The 21,034-nt window shown below is 37.3% G+C and overlaps 1 protein-coding gene across 2 annotated transcripts in view; it reads right to left on the bottom strand.

Annotated features, from left to right (window-relative positions):
- The window catches only part of CERS6 (ceramide synthase 6), a 324,976-nt gene that overhangs the window by 41,573 nt on the left and 262,369 nt on the right, over window positions 1–21,034 (bottom strand). For both annotated transcript variants that reach the window (XM_049887369.1, XM_049887370.1), the window contains exons 7-8: window positions 15,809–15,937; window positions 9,237–9,343 (exon numbers count right to left, since the gene is read on the bottom strand). In XM_049887369.1, coding sequence (XP_049743326.1) covers window positions 9,237–9,343; window positions 15,809–15,937 — 236 coding nt within the window. The remainder of the gene's footprint in view (window positions 1–9,236; window positions 9,344–15,808; window positions 15,938–21,034) is intronic.

Raw genomic sequence — 21,034 nt, 5'->3', positions numbered from 1 at the left:
TGTTCTTTTACTTTAAGATAATTCATTTTGTCAAATGACGACTCAAGCAACTGACATATCTTACACTCAAACTTTTCTTCCCTTATCCAATAGGAAAGTGCATTTTTTTTTTTTTATTGTAAAGAAGCTCTCAGGCATGGCAACAATAAGGAACAGCAAGTTGTCACTGCACACCAGAACAGGGACTGAGTGTTAATTTGAAGAAGGAAAATTAACCCATCTTCCTCCTTTGCCTGCATCTGTTCTCAGGTGACTGAAAACCTACCTGACTATTTTCCAAGGTTCTCAAGATATTGGCCTAGAGAAGCATATCCTGAGACTATTTATAAATGATGGTATGCAAGTTTTAGAACCATTTGCAGCACAAAGACTCTATAGGCACATAAAATGCCAGCAAAATGTAGTTCTAATGTATTTTTGTAAATGCAATGGAATTATTTAGCCTGAAACCTCAAGATATTAAGGCTCTTCTTTATGTAGGAAATATATTATTTAATTTTATTCCTTCTGCAGTAGCAAGCCATCAATATTCTCATTATTTTTTGATTAATAAAAAGAGAAGCCCCATGAACTCACTGGAAAAAGCAGCTGATATATTAATTTGATCTTGATAAGAGTAGGCAAAAATCAGTTTCAATATATGATTTTATATATACATATACACATATACTTGTACAATATGTATCAAACACACTTGTGTGCACACACACACACAGAGGGGCGCTGTTTTATTTCACTTCTTTTTTTGTGTGTGTGAAAAGTAGGCCAGAGGATAAAAATAAATGATGATCTTAGCTTTGCATGAAGTCATTATCAGAATAAGGCAAACTTTCATCATCTTCCCCAAACCCTTGAAAGATGGGGAGAGATCAAGTTAAAAAAAAAAAACAAAAAAAAAACAGTCATAAGTCAGCATGTGTGATCGTTAAGACTGTGTATCAGCTTGGCTGGGCCATGACACTCAGTGTTTATATGTGATTATTCCCACAATGAGATCTGCTGTGAGTAGCCAATTAGCTTAAAGGGAGTTTCCTCAGGGGTGTGGCCTGCATCTGAATATATGCAGATGTTCTGGCTTTTTACTTCATCTGGATCCTATGGCTATCTACTGTTCATCTGACCTCTGGTTCTTGGTACTTGAGCTATCAGCTTATCTGCTGATCTTGGGATTTGCTGATTTTCATAGCCTGTGAGCCCTGCTCTTTGACCTGCCAATCTTGGGTTCACCAGCCCCTGCACCTACATGAATCAGGAGAAGCCTTGTGGTCTTGTCTGCCAATCTCAGGGTTTGTCCACATTCACAGCCTGTGAGCAAGAACCCTACCCTTCCGACCTGCCAATCTTGGGTTCACCAGCCCCTGTGGCTAAATGAATCAGGAGAAGCTTCTATCCCAATCCACGGATTTAGGACGTTCCAGCCGCTATAATCGTGTGAACCGTTTCTTTGATATAAACCTCTCTCTATATATATTTATACGCTTTACTGGTTTTGATTCTCTAGAGAACCCAGCCTAAGACAGCATGTTCAGTGTAGGCCACCCAAAGACCAGTCCTATTCACTCGATGCCTAAAAGAGAGAAAGTTCCAAACGTAGCTGTGAGGGATAGAACGTTGGGGTGGGCATATCAAGGTAGGAGCCTTAGGATACGTGGGCTCAGGATAACAGAACATTAAAATAAACATTATTTTAGCATTTGAAATACGTTCCCCCAATTTGGGGAGGAAGAAAATAAAGGGGGTGATACCCTATTAGATTGTAATACGTAAACGGCCTGTCAGAGGAAACACCTTCATGAAAATGAACTCTGAGTTAAGATGTATTAATAAATCATAGAGATCTACTGTACATTATTTCAGCAAACTCACTGCACACCAGGTATTGTATAAGGTGCTGGGCATACAAACAGTGAATGAGTCCTGTTGGAACTCTTGAGTGAAGAGTGGCAAGTAAATGAATATTAAACAATATCACTATAACCACCACTTTAGGAAAATACCATGTCATTACTACTGATAGAGGACTCAAACATCTAATTAAGTTTTAAATGGGCTGGGGAAGACCCAAGTTGAAGTAAATGTAGTCATATGGATAGGAAGAGAAACGGGGTCAAGTGCTATGAATAATTCATTACTGACAGAAAACATTTAAGGTCTGTTTCTGCCATACTTCTTCATGGCAGTTTTAACCTATTTTGTGAAGCACCTGACTTCTTTCTAGAAGATATTGTAGATCTAACGTATAGGAAAGGTTTTGACCCTTTTAAAAAAGTGCTGACCTTGCAAATTGTGCTCCTAATATAAAGTAGTGTTTTGTGCAAACGAGGTAATTTAAGGAACTTGTATGCAAAGAAAAATTCCTTCGAGTGCTTTACATTAGCTCCTAAATTGACTAAATAGGACATGTTCATATGGTCTTTTAATATTGACCCAAAGTATTCACTGCTTTATCATGGTGTTTCCCCTTTAGTAGTAGAAAAGAGATAAAACACCCTTACATTTCCATGGGAGAGAAAGAAGGAAAATCTGGTAGATGAAAATCTTCATTACTGAAAATGCTCTAATTAACTTAAAAACTAGAAAGTCTTCCTTATTTTGTTTCATTTATTTATTATTAGTCAAAACACATAATAATGAAGTCACTGAAAGTTATTTTACTTCGATGGCTCATAATTTTGCATTCCTTCAGGTTAACATTCTTACCACCAATTGTGTTTGCAGAGCATGATGAGTGCAAAAGGCAGGGGACCGATTTGGAATATAAGTGACTCAGGACATTCCTTGGAGGTTATTTTGAGGAATAATCACAAGTATTTCCTTATTTGATTAGCATTCATTACTAGGCAGTAAATTTACAGTGAACAGAGTACACCCACTCCTCATTTATCGACATGGTTAAGTTCCAAAGACCAGGTTGTTATGTGAAAATGGAGGATGACCATATCAGATCACAAAGTGGAGGATGACTACAACACTACAAAACTGCCAGATTATATTATTACATAACTGTAAAACTACTGAGAATCACAGCCGAGCCAAGGTGACACATAACCTTAACCATCACAACCAGCGTTACTCTCGCTTGCACCTTGGCGTTCATTACTTTCATATCTTTGTTGTTAATGTGCAAAACACTCAGATGGTAGATTTTTGATTACTGTTGCAAATGCAAAATGTCAGATCACAAGATAGTCAATAAGTAAGGAGTAGATGTATCCCATTTAATTAACTACATTTTACTATATTTTTTATTTAAGAAAACAATCTAAAAATGTTAAGCAATTAAAACTGTACTTCATCTTTTAGAATTTAAAAAACATCTGGAATTCTTAACTGTTACTTAAAGATATAATCTACACAGAACCATTTCTCACTGCCTTTTTGAACAAATTTTAATGAATATTTCATTGACTGCTACATGCCATACTTCTTCATAACTACTGACCATATAACTCAAAAATCACAACACATTGTATCAGAAAGCCACAAATCAAATTAAATATTTATTTTCCAACAGTTCTGTTTAAGGAACTGGTTGGTATAGCCCTCACTGTGTGGCTGAAATGAGTAAGCCAGAAATAAAATACAGTGTGGCCACACAGGGTGGAAGAATCAATCCAGAAAGCAAGTCAGGAATTAAAACAGTGTGATTCCAAGAGATGGAGATTAATCAAAACTGGTAAGATGGTGGTAAATGAGGAAAGTGACAAGAGTTTGCTCCACTGGAGTTATGTGATGATGATAATAATTAAGATAAAGATGATGATAATAAAAACAATAGCCAATCAACAAAGGGTGCTGGGACAACCAGATATCTACATGTAAAAGAATAAAGTTGGACCCCTATCTACATACACAACAGTTATCTCAAAATGCACCACAGCCCTAATTGTATAGCTAACACTATAAATGAACTCTTAGAATAAAACATAGGACCACGGGTTATGTAAAGACACCAAAAGCACAAGCGACAAAAGAAAAAAAAAAAATAGATGTCATCAAAATTAAAAATTTTTGTGTTTCAAAAGATGCCATCAAGAAAGTGAAAGGACATCCTGCAGAATGGGAGAAATTATTTTCAAATCATATATCTCACAAGGGATTTGTATCCAGAATATATAAAGAACTCTTACAACTCAACAATAAAAAGACATATAGCCCAATTAAAAAACTGCAAAGGATCTGAATAGATATTTCCTCAAAGAAGATATACAAATAGCCAGTAAGAAAGGTCTAGAGATCTACTTTTGAAAATCAGCCAAGGAAAGCCCTATGGATCACAATGGTCTAATCTGCAATTAATCATGGGGATGGCGCAGGACTGGGCAGCATGTTGTTCTGTTGTGCATGAGGTTGCCATGAGTGGGGGCTGACTCTACAGCAGCTAACAACAACACCACTGTCATTAGGGAAATGCATATCAATACCACAATGTACTGGGGTTACCACAATGAGATACTACTTCACATCCATTAGGGTGAAGATAACAAAAAAGGTACACAGTAACAAATGTTGTCAAGGCGGTGGAAAAATTAAACCTCTCATAAATTTCTGATGGAAATGTAAAATGATGCTGTAGTTTTGGAAAATAGTTCAGAAGCTCCTCAAAAAGTTAAACAGAGAGTTGCCACGTGACCCAGCAATTCTACTTCTAGGTAGGGTATTTTTACGCAAATAATGTGTGCCTTATATGTGTGTTTGTTAACCCGGCCCTCCCCCCATGAGGTATTTTCATAAACGCCACTATGCCAATTTTTTTTACATGTTGCTATTTAAAAAAAAAAAAAATTAGCATAGCGGGCTTATGAATATAGCTCTTGTGGGGGGGGCATGGTAGGCAAACAAACATAGAAGGTGAAAACATGGTATATACCCAAGAGAATGGAAAACATACAATCATAAAAAACTTATACACAGCATATGCTAATGTTCATAGCAGCATTATTCATGATAACCAAAAAGTGGAAACAACCCAAATGCCCATCAACTGAAGAATGGATAAATAAAATGTGGTATATCCAGACAAGGGAATGTTATTCACTGATAAAAAGGAATGAAATACGGATACATGCAACAACATGGTTAAGTGAATCTTGAAACCATTAGGTTAAGTGACAGAAGTCAGTCCAGAAGCCCACATATTGTATGATTCTATATATGAAATGTCCAAAATATGCAGATCCATAGAGACAGAAAGTAGATTAGTAGTTGCCAGAGAATGTCTTAGAGTGAATCTTGACTTCCACAAGACCTTGGACAGTCTTTGTTATACTTTTTGAAAATGCAGAGAAATAACAGGTACAATGATAAAGCGGTTATAAGGCTTTGTAATGAGCACAAAAACCATACAAAAAGACCGGTGGTTAGGAGATTGTGGTCAACCAAAATAAATTCTTTAGCAGTGTTCCAGCAGTTCCTCTTGGTCAACATTTTTCTTCAATAAGTTGGAGGAAGCATGAAAGGCATATTTGCAAGTAACATAAAACGGAAGGGATAAGTACTATCCCTTGAGTGTGGTTTAGAAGACCTTGTTGGGCTAGAATGATACCTGAAAACAGCATGATGAAATCTAGCCTAATCTACAAATTTAGTTTATGTGATTAGGTATAAAAATGAATCATAATTAGAAATAAAAATAAATTCAGGATGAAGGGATCTAGTCTGGCAACAACGCCCTTGTGTATCAGATACCACCAGTGCAATGTGAAAGCTGCTTAAAAAACAAATGAACTCCCACTTTGGAGAGTGGCGTCTGGGGTCTTAAATGCTAGCAAGCAGCCATCTAAGATGCATCAATTGGTCTCAACCCACCGGGACCAAAGGAAAATGAAGAACACCAAGGACACAAGCTAATTATGAGGCCAAGAGACAGAAAGGGCCACATGAACCAAAGACTGCATCAGCCTGAGACCAGAAGAACTAGATGGTGCCCGGCTACAACCGATGACTGCCCTGACGGGGAACACAACAGAGAACCCCTGAGGGAGCAGGAGAGCAGTGGGATACAGACCCCAAATTCTCATAAAAAGACCAGACTTAATGGTCTGACTGAGACTAGAAGGACCCTGGTGGTCATGGTCCCCAGACCTTCTGTTAGCCCAGGACAGGAACCATTCCCAAAGCCAACTCTTCAGACAGGGATTGGACTGGACAATAGGATGGAGAGGAATGCTGGTAAGGAGTGAACTTCTTGGATCAGGTGGACACGTGAGACTATGTTGACATCTCCTGCCTGGAGGGGAGATGAGAGGGCAGAGGGGGTCAGAAGCTGACAAAATGGACACAAAAAGAGAGACTGGGGGAGGGAGCGGGCTGTCTCATTAGGGGGAGAGCAATTGGGAGTATGTAGCAAGGTGTATATAAGTTTTTGTGTGAGAGAGTGACTTGATTTGTGAACTTTCACTTAAAGCACAACAAAAATGAAAAAAAAAAAAAGAATGCACATTGGGCTGCGTTAGAATAAATCCAGTTCTAAATAAAGCTTGTTTTATGGTTCTCTTATACTTGGTACCAGACAGTTTGTATTTGAAACATTATGACAAGAGAAACTCTGAGGAACAAACAAGGGAGAAAAACAAATAGGAATAGCTGAAGGAATTAAAGATGCCTGTCTGAAGAAGGGAGAGCCTACAAATCATATGTTAAAAATTTTGATGTTCTTAAGGGTTTTCAATTAAAAGCGATTGGGTACATTTAGTCTATTTTCTAGTAGCAGAGCTATGCCCTTCTTTTTTTTTGTGATAAGGTTAGGAGTCACTGGTCTCTTTGAGAACCTGATAAAGCCATGGGCCCTCCTTCCAGGGAAAAATTACATAAATATAGTTATATATAATTCATATACACATAATATATATTTATACATACACATATACACACGTTTTACATATAGTCTCGTGGGGCTCTGATTCAGGTTAAGAACCCTAGGTTTAGAAGTTATAAGGACCCAGGCTTCAGTTTCATATAAGAAACTCTTTTTTCATTGATGTTCTTAAGCAATACCCCTGATCAGGCAGAGATAGCATGGACACCTATCAGAAAAGTTGATAAAGGAATTCCTTCCCTGGACAGAGGGAGTAGGAGAAGAGTCTGGAGCTGGTAACCTCTGGAGTCCCTTTCAATTCCAGCATTCCCTAGCCTAAAAGGAATTTCTAAGTAATTTCATAAAATTAAGGTAAATATTGAAAACACTCTTTGTTATTGTCATTCAAGTTAAAAATTTAAATACTAACAATGGCTGCTATTCTTTAGTAATTGAAGTAGGGTCAAACCTTAGCTCAGTCAAGCACTCACTTAACTTGCTGGACATATCTGAAAAGGATTTTATTCATTAGATACACAACCACAACGGCATCAGGTACATAACTTATTTCTTGTATTATGAACAAGAAAATATTTTTCTCCACAAAGTTGCTTTTTGATAAACTTGGCTGCACTAAAGGGTATTGTAGCAGAAACCATTAAAATCAGCCATTAAAAATCCTACGGAGCACAGTTCTACTCTAACACACAAGGGGTCGCCATTACTTGAAACCAATTCTATAGCAACTGGTTTTTATGTTTTAGGTAACAAACTATTGTCTAAACCTCAAGAGCTTTTACACATTAGTCAAAAGTGAGAAGAGTTCCACCTCAATTTTAATTCAACCCTTGAAAGGAAGAAAACAAATCAAAGTCCTTGATAGTGATGCTTATTTCTTTAAAACTCAAGTTCTCAGAAATCCTAAGTAGGAAACTTTCAATTACTCCTCAGAGAAATACTTCCTGGACTTTGCTTCAATTTCATCTATAATTCTCATCATTAGTTCTGCTAATAACCCTGAAAGAGCTCCAATCCTGAAATAACTGTAATTATTACAGATGTACTATATTCAAAATTACTTCAGCGTTTCCTACCTACATTTATATAAAACTGTAATGAGATTTTATAAACGTCTGTTGCCGACACACACTTCTGTTGCCTGGAAATAATTTTTATAATAAGTAAGTGTCCAAAAGGGCTGCAAGTCTCCAGGGGAAGCTATGTGTGTGTTAGTAATTTGCTAATGGAACCCTAGTGATAGACCTTATTCACTTAAGAACTCCAATTTTATTATTGTCACTTTTCTGTTGGGGCTGGAAGTTAAGGTATTATTATATCCCTCCATTTCTCTGCTTTCTCCAATTTCCATTGCCTTAATTTTCCATTTAAATAAACTTCTAAAAATGGAAAAAAGTTTGTCATCAATGGTAGAGTTTAAGTGATATAAAAAACAATCAAAGAAAAAGAAAAACCCCATTGCCATCAAATCGATTCCAACTCATGGAGGCCCTATGTGTTACAGAGTAGAACTACTTCATAGAGTTTTCTTGGTTGTAATCTTTACGGAAGCAGATTGCCAAGCCTTCTGTGGCACTGCTAGGGTGGGTTGGAACTGTCAACCTTTAGGTTAGCAGTTGAGCACAAACTGTTTGCACCATTCATATTTTTGTAGTTCAAGTAAAAGTTCTCCAGAAAAAGATTAATGACAACAGACCTCTTTTCTGTAGAAATGTTTGTCAAACTTCATCAAAATCTGTCACATCTTTTTCTTAGCTCTCCACAAAAGAAAAGACATCCAGACAGTAACGAGCCATAGAGAATTTCTGGGTTATTTTTGAGTTATACCTTCTATCTGTAAATATAGCTAATGGGAAGAGTTATATAGGACAGTGGTTCTCAAACATCAGCATGTAGCAGAACGACCTGGAAGACTTACCAAAACACAGATTGCTGGCCTCATCTCCAGAGTTTGTGATTTAGTAGGTCTTGGATGGGAACCAATAACTGGCATTTCTAACAATTTCTCAGGTGACGTTGATGCTACTGGTCCAGGAACAAGTCTTTGAGAACCCCGATACAGGAGGATCCCTGATATGTACCTGATCACAGCATCATGTTTCCTTTCCTAATTCAAACCCTCGTAGCTGAGGTTCTTACGTCATATTCTAGACTAGTCCCTAAAATGCCAGATGTCTTTCTGTGGCTTCAGAACCCATGTAAGCCATAACAACAACAACAACAACAAAAAGCCATACCCTTCCGCAATTATATGGTGGAAAATAATAGGAAATAGTGCAAACTTTTTCTGGAAGATGAAATCAAGTTTTCTGTTTTTTGAGTCCCTCACCCCCTTTCTTTAAACCTCTTGCTAAGTATTTGGTTGGAGTTCAAAAAGATATGGTTCATAAAGCCTATTTGGAAAAAAGATTGGCATACTTACCAGAGAGGAAATATACCAAGTCTCATGGTGATAAAAACCATGGCAAACATAACAAACAGGAGATCACACACTTTCTGAAACTTGGCGTAATTTGCCATTTTGGCAGCCTATGAAAGGAAGAAATGTGACATATTAATTTAGCTAAAATGATAAATGAAAAGTTTCTTTGAATATGCATGAAGACCCTCTAAGTTATAATTTACCAGATGCATAAAATTTCCTGCTACTTTGAAATGTCATGCATCATGAAATAGAATTTATAATTTACCCATAAGTCGAGTGAAATGCAGCATTTGCCATAAGTAGAATTACTGACTGTCACAGATTTAATAAAATATTCAGCAACCTGAAAAATTCAATTATGTGGTTGATTTCAGGAAAACAGAAAAATAAACTCTTGCATTATAGATTATATTAGCAAACTAAAGACACCAAAACAGAAATTTGGCATACTAAGTCAAAATAGAGAGTGCTAGATAATCCCTTAAACCTTTAACGAGGCCCAAACACTGCAGCCACTCAACTTTATACAGAATACTTGTAGCCTTTCTGCATTTTTTCTTATTTCTACTTAGAACTATAGGTTTTCTTTAAACAGGCACAGGGTAGACTCTGGGGAGATAGTTCCTGGCTTAGCTCGCTTATTCTCATAGAAATGAAGAAAGCATTAAGATAATGTTATTTCCACTAATCCATTTAGGTATAATTTTCAAAGTTACATTAATGGGTCATTTTTCTGGATGAACGTCACTAATGTTCAAAGTATTTGTGAGAAGTATTCTAAGAATTTATTATAGTGATCTAAGTGACCACATTTTACATTATAAATTACTCTATGGAAGAAATTGCTTATCTTACTCTACTATCCAGATGAGCAGACATGATTTTACAGATGATTCTAAGTAAGAACAGGTGAGACTGAAAACATAATTTTGTTTGATCCCCACTTTTTACATTTTTATGTAGAATTCACAGCACAAACACAAAAGGTTATAAATGGAAGGTGTCTTCTGAATTCAAACAGTGTTTTCTACTTCTTAGAAAGTTAAATTGCTGTTGTTGCTGTTAGGTGCCATCCAGTCAGTTCCAACTCATAGAGACTATATGTAAGAATGAAACACTGCCTAGTGTCTCGTCATCCTCACAATCATTGCTACGTTTGAGACCACTGTTGCACCACTGTGTCAGTCCATCGTGTTGAGGGTCTTCCTTTTTGCTGGCCCTCTACTTTACCAAGCATGATTTCCTTCTCCATGGACTGGTCCCTCCTGATAACATGTCCAAAGTACATGAGATGAAGTCTCGCCATCCTCACTTCTAAGGAGCAGTCTGGCTGTACTTTTTCCAAGACAGATGTGTTTGTTCTTCTGGCACTCCATGGTATATTCACTATTCTTCATGAACATCATAATTCAAAGGCATCAATTCTGCTTTGGTTTTCCTTATTTATTGTCCAGCTTTCACATGCATATAAGGGGACTAAAAATATCATGGCTTCGGTCAGGTACACCTCAGTCCTCAAGGTAGCACTGTTACTTTTTAACACTTTAAGGAGGTCTTCTGTAGCAGATTTGCCTGAAAATATGTTGTTTGATTTCTTGACTGCTGCTTCCATGGGTGTTGACTGTGGATCCAAGTAAAATGAAATCTTTGACATCTTCAATCTTTTCTCTGTTTATCATGATGTTGCTTATGGCAGTTATCACAGGTTGTTAATGAGTCTTCCTCCAATCTTGATGCCTCATTCTTCTTCATGTAGTCCAGCTTCTCAGATTATTTCCTCAGCCTACAGACTGAATAATCATGGTGAAAAAATACAATCCTGATGTACATCTTTCCTGATTTTAAACAACACAGTATCCCCTTGTCTGTCCAAACAACTGCTTCTTGGTCTATGTACAAGTTCTGCATGAGCACAAGGAAGTGTTCTGGAATTCCCATTCTTTGCAATGTTATCCATAATTTGTTATAGTCCATATGGTCAAAGGCCTTGGCATAGTCAATAAAACACAGGTAAATGTCTTTCTGGTATTATCTGCAAGATCCATCTGACATCAGCAATATCCCTCCTTCCCCATCCTCTTCTGAATCCACCCTGATCTTCTGACAGTTTTCTGTTGATGTACTGCTGCAACCATTTTTGAATTATCTTCAGCAAAATTGTACTTGCCTGTGATATTAATGATATTGTTCAATAAATTCCTGCATTCTGCTGGATCACCTTTCTTTAGAATGAGCACAAATAAGGACCTCTTCTAGTTCATTGGTCAGGTAGTTAGCTGTCTTCCAAATTCCCTGGCATAGATGAATGAGCATTTCTAGCACTGCATGTCTGCTGAAACATCTCAATTGGTATTCTGTCAATTCCTGGAGCCTAGTCTTTTGCCAATGCCTTCAGTGCAGCTTGGACTTTGTCTTTCAGTACCATTGGTTCTTGATCATATGAAACCTCCTTCTGGATTGAATGTCAACCAATTCTTTTTGGTACAGTGACTCTGTGTTTCTTTCCATCTTCTTTTGATGCTTCCTGTGTCATTCAATATTTTGTCCATTGTTATTATTGTTGTTAGGTGCCGCTGAGTCAATTTTGACTTATAGCGACCCTATAGGACAGAGTAGAACTGTCCCACAGGGTTTCCAAGGAGCAGCAAGTGGATTAGAACTGCTGACTTTTGGTTAGCAGGCAAGCTCTTAACCACTGTGCCACCAGGGCTCCTATACAATTTTGCCCACAGAATCCTTCGGTATTGCAATTCCAGGCTTGAATATTTTCTTCAGTTCATTCAGCTTGAGAAATGCTGAGTGTGTTCTTCCCTTTTGGTTTTCTAATTCCAGGTCTTTGCACATTTCATTATAATACTTTGTCTTCTTGAGTCACTCTTTGAAACCTTCTGTTCAGCTCTTCTACTTCATCATTTCTTCTATTTGCTTTAGCTAGTCCATGTTCAAAAGCAAGTTTCAGAGTCTCTTCTGACATCCGTTTTGGTCTTTTCCTTCTTTTCTGTCTTTTTAATGACCTTTTGCTTTCTTCATGCATGATGTCATCCCACAGGTTGTCTAGTCTTTGGTCATTAGTGTTCAATGTGTCAAACCTATTCTTTAGATGGTCTCTAAATTCAGGTGGGATATGCTCAAAGTCGTACTTTGGCTATTGTGGACTTGTCTTAATTTTTGTCAGCTTCAACCTGAACTTGCATATATGCAATTGATGGTCTGTTCTGCAGTTGGTCCGTGGCCTTCTTCCGACTGATGATATTGAGCTTTTCCATTGTGTCTTTCCACAGATGAGGTGGATTTCATTACTGTGTATTTCATTTAGCGAGGTCCACGTGTATAGTCACTGTTTATGTTGTTGAAAAACGGGATTTCCAATGAATAAGTTGCTTTTCTAAGTCAAGTTGAACGGATTGTTGACAGTATGTTCAGAAGCTATAAGTTTACTGCTTTAAGCGAAACACCAAGCTCTTAGAGAAATGTATCCCTATGGGGAAATATCTATTAACCAAGAATATTAAGTTTTAATTTAACGAATACTTTGGGTGTAATACCACAAATTATTTAAAAAAGAGAAAAAGTACCTTCTGTCTCTTTCTAGCCTAAGTAAAGTATGTAGTTTCCATTTGACATTAATTCACAAGTATTCAATAAGCAAGCAATAAACATCAATGTTTCAGAGATGACTAGGCATCAGATTCCACCTTCAAAGAGTTGACAGTTTACATATTTCATTAACTAGATACTCTCAAACATTATTTATAATGTCAGAGAATTTAAGTGAAGAACATTTGTTTTTAAACCACATGACTGAGATTTCTGGGATTATTTTTCTTCTCTGGAAAAAAGTGGTGGATAACAATTCAACCAACATTTTCTGAATACATGGCTCTGCCAAGCCTCATGCTAACCACTTCCATCACAGATGTCAAAGTTGGCATTTTTTTTTTTTAATAATTTTTATTGTGCTTTAAGTGAAAGTTTACAAATCAAGTCAGTCTCTCACACAAAAACCCATATACACCTTGCTACACACTCCCAATTACTCTCCCCCTAATGAGACAGTCTGCTCTCTCCCTCCACTCTCTCTTTTCGTGTCCTTTTCACTAGCTTCTAACCCCCTCCACCCTCTCATCTCCCCTCCAGGCAGGAGATGCCAACATAGTCTCAAGTGTCCACCTGATCCAAGAAGCTCATTCCTCACCAGCATCCCTCTCCAACCCATTGTCCAGTCTAATCCATGTCTGCAGAGTTGGCTTCGGGAATGGTTCCTGTCCTGGGGCAACAGAAGGTCTGGGGGCCATGACCAGCGGGGTCCTTCTAGTCTCAGTCAGACTGTTAAGTCTGGTCTTACGAGAATTTGGGTTCTGCATCCCACTGCTCTTCTGCTCCATCAGGGGTTCTCTGTTGTGTTCCCCGTCAGGGCAGTCATCGGTTGTAGCCAGGCATCATCTAGTTCTTCTGGTCTCAGGATGATGTAGTCACTGGTTCATGTAGCCCTTTCTGTCTCTTGGGCTCATAATCACCTTATGTCCTTGGTGTTCTTCATTCTTCTTTGATCCAGGTGGGTTGAGACCAAATGACGCATCTTAGATGGCTGCTTGCTAGCGTTTAAGACCCCAGACTCCACTCTTCAAAGTGGGATGCAGAATGTTTTCTTAATACATTTTATTATGCCAATTGACTTAGATGTCCCCTGAAACCATGGTCCCCAGACCCTCTGCCCCAGCTACGCTGGCCTTTGAAGCATTCAGTTTATTCAGGAAACTTCTTTGCTTTTGGTTTAGTCCACTTGTGCTGACCCTCCCCTGTATTGTGTGCTGTCTTTCCCTTCACCTAAAGTAGTTCTTATCTACTGTCTAATTAGTGAATACCCATCTCCCACCCTCCGTCCCCGCCCCATAACCACAAAAGAATGCTTTCTTCTCAGTTTAAACTATTTCTCAAGTTCTTATAACAGTGGTCTTATACAATATTTGTCCTTTTGCAACTGACTAATTTCACTCAGCATAATGCCTTCCAGGTTCCTCCATATTATGAAATGTTTCACAGATTCATCATTGCTCTTTATTGATACGTAGTATTCCATTGTGTGAATAGTCCATAATTTATTTATCCATTCATCCATTGATGGGCACCTTGGTTGCTTCCATGTTTTTGCTATTGTAAACAGTGCTGCAATAAACATGGATGTGCATATATCTGTTCGTGTAAAGGCTCTTATTTCTCTAGGATATATTCCAAGGAGTGGGATTGCTGGATCGTATGGTAGTTCTATTTCTATAAAGTTGGCGGATTTTAAAGATTGATTTCAAAATTGTAGGTTGCTGTATAAATTTTTACTTCCAAGGATATTTAGGATTTACCTAAATGGTAACTGATTTTCAGGGTGTTATCTCTATACCAATTATTTTTCTCTTTCTTCAAAAAAAAAAAAAAAAGCTAAGTAGAGTTTAGCTTGAATCACATAAAAAAACCATAGTCCCAAACTATCTTCTGACTTAGTAGCCTATTAGGGCTATTTTTTCTGTTTTATGGAATTAAAGGGACCATAAAAAAAAAAAAAAAGGGACCACAGTTTTTAATATTGCTAAATATACCTCAAACCTTGACTAACCGCTTTTATAGTAGACTGAATTTATGACACGGAATTTCTGCTTATATTACAATAACAAATCATTAGTTGAGAACACTTCTATATTTACAGTAACAGTAAATGCTTCAAAGATGACAAAGCTGAGGGCCAACAGAATTAAATAAATTAGAAAACAGATTGTAAGGCCTATTTCTACATGGAATTTATATATTTATGAGTTGATTTTGGCCAGGTGTATAAATTTCTTAGTGTAAAGTGAAAGACTTTTATTTAATTATACGACATTATTGAGTGTGATTCTTCACAGGAGCCATAATTAAGAGTAAATGCATCAAACTGTCCTTGGGATTTATGTTTTGAAATAGGCTAGAACATTTTTCTTTTTTTACCACTTTAAAAATTCTAAATGATAATGGTTAAGAAAGTTAACCAAATTGCAACTGATATTTTCACAGTCTTTATTACTTATATGTACAGAAAACACAGCTTTTACATATAATTTGAAATTTGTACAGATTTTTCACTGTAAAAATACTAGGAATATATATATATATATGTGTACATATGCAATGAAAACTATACCCACTAGTTAATGTCATCGGGATATATAGCTCCTCTTAATAACTAAAATGAGTCATATACACCCTCCAGATATATCAGTGAAACTTACAAAACAGAAACAATACCTATTCAGATAATGACTTTTCTGCTGTAAATCATTCACTGCTTAACCATGGAAGAGTAAAAGGTTTCATTGTTTATTAATAAAGAATGTTAACATAATGAACACTTTTTTTCTATAGAAGTTTATATACTAACTAAAAGTCTCATTTTCATCAATTTAACCCAAAAAGAAACACGGCAGTGTCAAAAGTAGTCATTTACCATCTTCCCAATAACTATCTAGCATCGCATGGAATAAATGGTGATCCTGGGGGCTTCCTGAATTTGGATTTTGTACTCTTAAAGGCAAAACTCTTACCTCTAGAAGAGCATCAGACGAATCATGAAGACAAAGGATCAGGGTCCCTGCTCGGGTCATATTGTTGACATATGAAAAGGTAATCAAGACAATAGCTACAAGATGGTGCAGGAACATAGCGCCAAAGTCCTTAGGGAAGGAAAAAACATAGCCATATTAGGGTTTAGCAATATCCCAACATTTCTATTCATCCATTCAGCCATTCAACCAATACTTACTCAGAACTACTATGGGTTTAAATATTTCACTTTACTTGGATCCACAATCAATGCCCATGGAAGCAGCAGTCAAGAAATCAAAGAACGTATTCCATTGGGCAAATAGGCTGCAAGAGACCTCTTTAAAGTGTTAAAAAAAAAAAACAAAGATGTTACCTTGACGACTAAGGTGCACCTGACCCAAGCCATGGTATTGTCTACTGTCTCATATGCAAGTGAAAGCTGGACAATGAATAAGAAGGTCAAAGAAGAGTACATGTATTTGAACTATGGTGTTGGCAAAGAATACTGAATATACCATGGACTGCCAGAAAAATGAAGAAATTTGTCTTAGAAGAAGTACAGCCAGAATGTTCCTTAGAAGTGAGGATAGTAAAATTTTGTTTCTCTTACTTTGGATATGTTATCAGGAGTGACCAGTCCCCAGAGAAGGACATTATGCTTGGTAAAGCACAGGGTGAGCAAAAAGGGGAAGACCCTCAACATGATGGATTGACACAGTGGCTGGAACGATGGGCTCAAATACAGCGATGATTGTTTGAGGATGGTACGGAACCAGGCAGTGTTTCATTCTGTTGTGCTTGAGATCTTTAGGAGTCAGAAGTGATTGTATGGCACCTAACAGCAGACCAAGATTTCTGCCTTTGTTATGTATTCTAATTGGGACAATAAACAATAAATATAATAAGTAAATGATCTCTATGTTGCAAGGTGATGGAAAAATCACTTTAACAATCACAGCCAAGTATTGTAATTGTTGTCAATAAAAAAAAAAAAAAACCTATAAAAAACTGAGTTGGCAAAACTTCTGTGATAGATGTACTCACAACAATGACAAAAAAAAAAAAAGAGTAGCTTTTGAGGCTGCTTATGTACAAACACCTCATGGCATTTGGTTCCTTGGTTTGGTGGTTAGGGTCATGGTTTCCTGGGATATCCCAGTTAATTAGCCTAATAATGTATTTAGTGCTTCTGCTCTACTTCATAGTTCACTGCATAGTGCTTGGGTCTTAAAAACTTGCAAGTGGCCATCCACAATTGGTCTCTGTTCAACAGAGGAAGGAAGAGAGTCAGGAATAGGAAGAGGAGGTAGAATGTGTGATTAACTGCCTCCATGAACAACTGCCTCCTTTGCCATGAGACCAAAAGAACTGGATGGTGCCCAGCTAGCATTACTGAACATTTTGTTCAAAGATTCCATAGAAGAATCCTCATCAAAAGGGAGGAAATGCAGAACATAATTTCAAATTCTCCTAGAATCCAGATTTTCTGGAGCCATGGAGGCTGGAAGAACCCCTGAAACTACTGACTGGTGGGTGGGTAGTAAAGAATGTCTGTCTTGAGCATTGTGCTCTTTCAAGATCCATCTACATGGGATCAAATTGACAACAGCAACTGGAAAAATAGGAAACTGTAGTGGGCAGTGAGTTTATGTTAATGGGGGAGGAACAACTCAGAAAAGGGGGGTGAGAACGATTGCACAACTCGACGAATGTAATCAATGTCACTGAATTCTGCATGTAGAAACTGCTGAACTGGTGTATGTTTTACCACGTATACTCTCACCAACAACAAAATAAATAAAAATTTAAAAAATAGAGAAGTGCTATAGAAAAAAAAGAGTAAGCATAGCAAGGGGAGTGAGAGAGTACTGATTGGTGGGGGAATGGGTTGCAGTATTACATATCAGGCTCAGGGTAGACTTTTTTAAACAGGTGACTTAAAGAAGAAAGGTGAGTTAGCCATACAGAAATATAGGAAGAGAATGTGCCAGGCAGAGAAAACAAACAAGGCAAAGGCTTTATCGTTATCTTCTTTCTATCCTGACATGTTCAAGGAATTGTAAAACCAGTGTACCTAGAATAGTGTGAGAGAGAGTAGTAGAGGTTAGAGTGGAAACTTTATAGATTCTATTTATTTATTTATTTTTTTACTAGCTTCCTTCTATCTATTACCATTCTTAAAAAAGATACCGTAACTTTGTTGAGTAGAAAGAAATCATTACTTAATCACTGGCATGTAGCTATTCAGGAAACCCTGGTGGTGTAGTCGTGAAGTGCTATAGCTGTTACCCAAAAGGCCAGCTGTTACCCAAACCCACCAGGTGCTCCTTGGAAACCCTGTGGGGCAGTTCTACTCTGTCCTATAGGGTTGCTTTCAGTCGGAATTGACTCGACGGTAATGGGTTATATATATATATATATATATATATATATATATATATACAGCTATTTTATATAACATACATACTCACAGATTATTGGAAGGTTAAGGTGTCTAGAACAAGAATATTTCTGGGGCTTTAATTTTACTTATGACATTGGCATAGCTACAAAGCACTTTTAAGCACTCTCTAAGAGGTAGCAGGGCTAGGCAACATTTTGTTATACACATGGTTGCTATGAGTCAGAGCTGACTGGAAGGCATTTAACAACACATAGTACTCCTGGTCATAATCATAACGAAGCAGGGCTAATTTTTATTCTTATAGATGCCTTCACAAAATCCCTCTTGGATGTTCCATTGGGACTATTCTTAACATTTGTTTTGAGAATCAGTCTGGCAACTGTCCTAAGGGTGGCGGATGTTTAGCTGAGATACTTTAATTCTAATTTAAACTGACACTGACAACCAGGTCAGGTAGAGTCCTCCGTTCCTTCCAGATTCTACTTAATCTTTTACTCAAGAGGGGGCAGCCCTAGTGATATTTCCAATTTCTTTGAGCTGTCTTATGGTTTTCTTCTGCAACCATCTAGCTCTCACAGATTCTGCCTGGCTCTGAGCCACTTGGTAAAAGAGGAAATTTCTCTGGACCCATTTTCCTGTCCTGGCCCTATAGTCACCTTTTCCACAATTCAGAGAGATCTCTGCCTCTAATTTCTATTCTTCAGTTCAGTTCAATTAAACAATTATTTTTATCTGGTTTGTCTGAAGCATGTTCACTGATCAGTGGTTAACGCAGTTTCTACTTTAAAATAAAAGCTCGGGAAAGTAAAACCAGAGTTCTATTGACACAGCTAGACTCCTGAAGAATGTCTAAGTGCCTTATTTAGCACAATGGACATTTCTTGAGTGTATACTGCAAGAGTCAGTTTGTAATCTAGGCTCCTTCTGAGTTTTTTAAATTTTTGGTAAGGGTGTCAACTTCCTCATCTGTATAGTTAAGAGATTGGATCAAGTTATTTTTAAGCTGTCAAATCTATAATCCCTGGCTTGGTAGTTCTCATGACTAAAATGGCATTTGAAGTCTTTAATCTACCAATTTCATATCAGTGTCAATTAGAATAAGAGAAAGACAGAAAAACAGAAAGGGGGGGCTGTTGATATTACTACAGTTATGGGTTTAAAAAGTGAACTTCAATTGTTTATATGGTTCTGGGCCCACTTCGGAAACCCTGGTGGCATAGTGGTTAAGAGCTACAACTGCTAACCAGAAGGCCGGCAGTTTGAATCCGCGAGGTGCTCCTTGCAAACCCTATGGTGCAGTTCTACTCTGTCCTTTAGGGTCGCTATGAGTCAGAATCGACTCCAAGGCAACGAGTTTGGGTTTTTGGTTTGGTTTGGGCCTACTCTGGTGAACATGTTTAGGAGGTGCTTTTCCTTCTTGGAAAGCACCTAACATTAATTGATAATTACACACATTGACTTATTTCAAGAATAAATAATGCATAATCCTAAATAAAAAAATAAGATCAGATAATTTCAAAAATGAAATCTTAATATTTCAATTAACATCTGGGTTTAGTTTCCAAAGTAACCATGTGGTATTGATGGTGGTACCACTGTCGGAAGAATCACCTGGATTGCATCAATTAATTCTAACTGCCCGCAGCAGAGCTGTGTTACAAACTCCCACCACCTGTTGACCTACCACTGAACCCCTTCCTCCAGAACCAGATTTACACCTAGTTCTCAGCTCAGTGGCAGAAGAGAAAGGATGAGCATGCACCGAGTTTAATGATTGATTATGCACAGGCTCAAGTCACCAGTTTTACTTACTTTTCCTAATTTTCTCTGATGTTTCCATAGTATCTAGAATTTTGCTAAATAATTAAATTTGGAAATACCAAAATGCCTCAGGCATACAATAAAAATTGTACTGACCATGTCTCCCACTGGAAGATGAATTCTGTTCTCTCCAGTTTATTAGCAGAAATTTATTAGGTTTCATCACCAGGAGTATAGTGTTCTACCAGACAATAGGAATTTCAAGACAATGGATCAATTAAAAAGGAGCTAGCCTATCTACCAATACTTTAAACTCTTTCCTAAATAATTAAATGAAAACATACAGCACCTATTTCAACAGTGAAATGAATGCATATTTGTCCTTGCTTAATACATAGATTTTAAAGCCTAAACGGCTGAGTACCTCACCAGAACAATACTCTCCACATTTCCCATTGTTTGGCCCAGAATGATTAATCTTGACTCATTGAATGAGAGTAAGAGATTTTCTCTATTTAATTTAAAAATGAATAAATACAAATTGATTCAAACACCTATGAGGATTTGGACCATTTTGTAATTGAGTTTCCTAATTCATATCTGAAACAAATGTCAGTGAACACCACAATGCTCTTGGCAACATTGCAGTGCTTCTTTAAAAACAAGAGCCTTGCTTTTCAGACCAAGTTTGCTTTGCGAACATGATTTCCACACATAAATCTCAAGATCCTAGAAAACATTTATTACTCAGGGGCTCAGAGTTATGCCCATGGCAGACCAATTTTCATTATACAGTCGTATCTAAATGAATATGAAAAAGGCATGAATAATGGATTTTGTCTTTTATATTTCTGCTTCAGAAAACATTAGAGGCAATGAAATACCTTTGATAAAAGCCATGCAGTCATTATTTTATGTGTACTCACATCCCTCACACAGGCATATTCTAGGCCCTGAATCTGGTTCAAATAACAGTTTTTAAACAAATTGTCAATTTGGATTTTATAAATGCACTGTGCAAAACTTCCATCTTCTTTTGTTACTACTGAAAGCAACCAGT

Source organism: Elephas maximus, chromosome 6 (assembly GCF_024166365.1).
Source record: "Elephas maximus indicus isolate mEleMax1 chromosome 6, mEleMax1 primary haplotype, whole genome shotgun sequence".
In the NCBI taxonomy this organism is placed as follows: domain Eukaryota; kingdom Metazoa; phylum Chordata; class Mammalia; order Proboscidea; family Elephantidae; genus Elephas; species Elephas maximus.
Note: the sequence above shows the minus strand (reverse complement) of the source record. Positions and strands in the feature narration are given on the sequence as shown.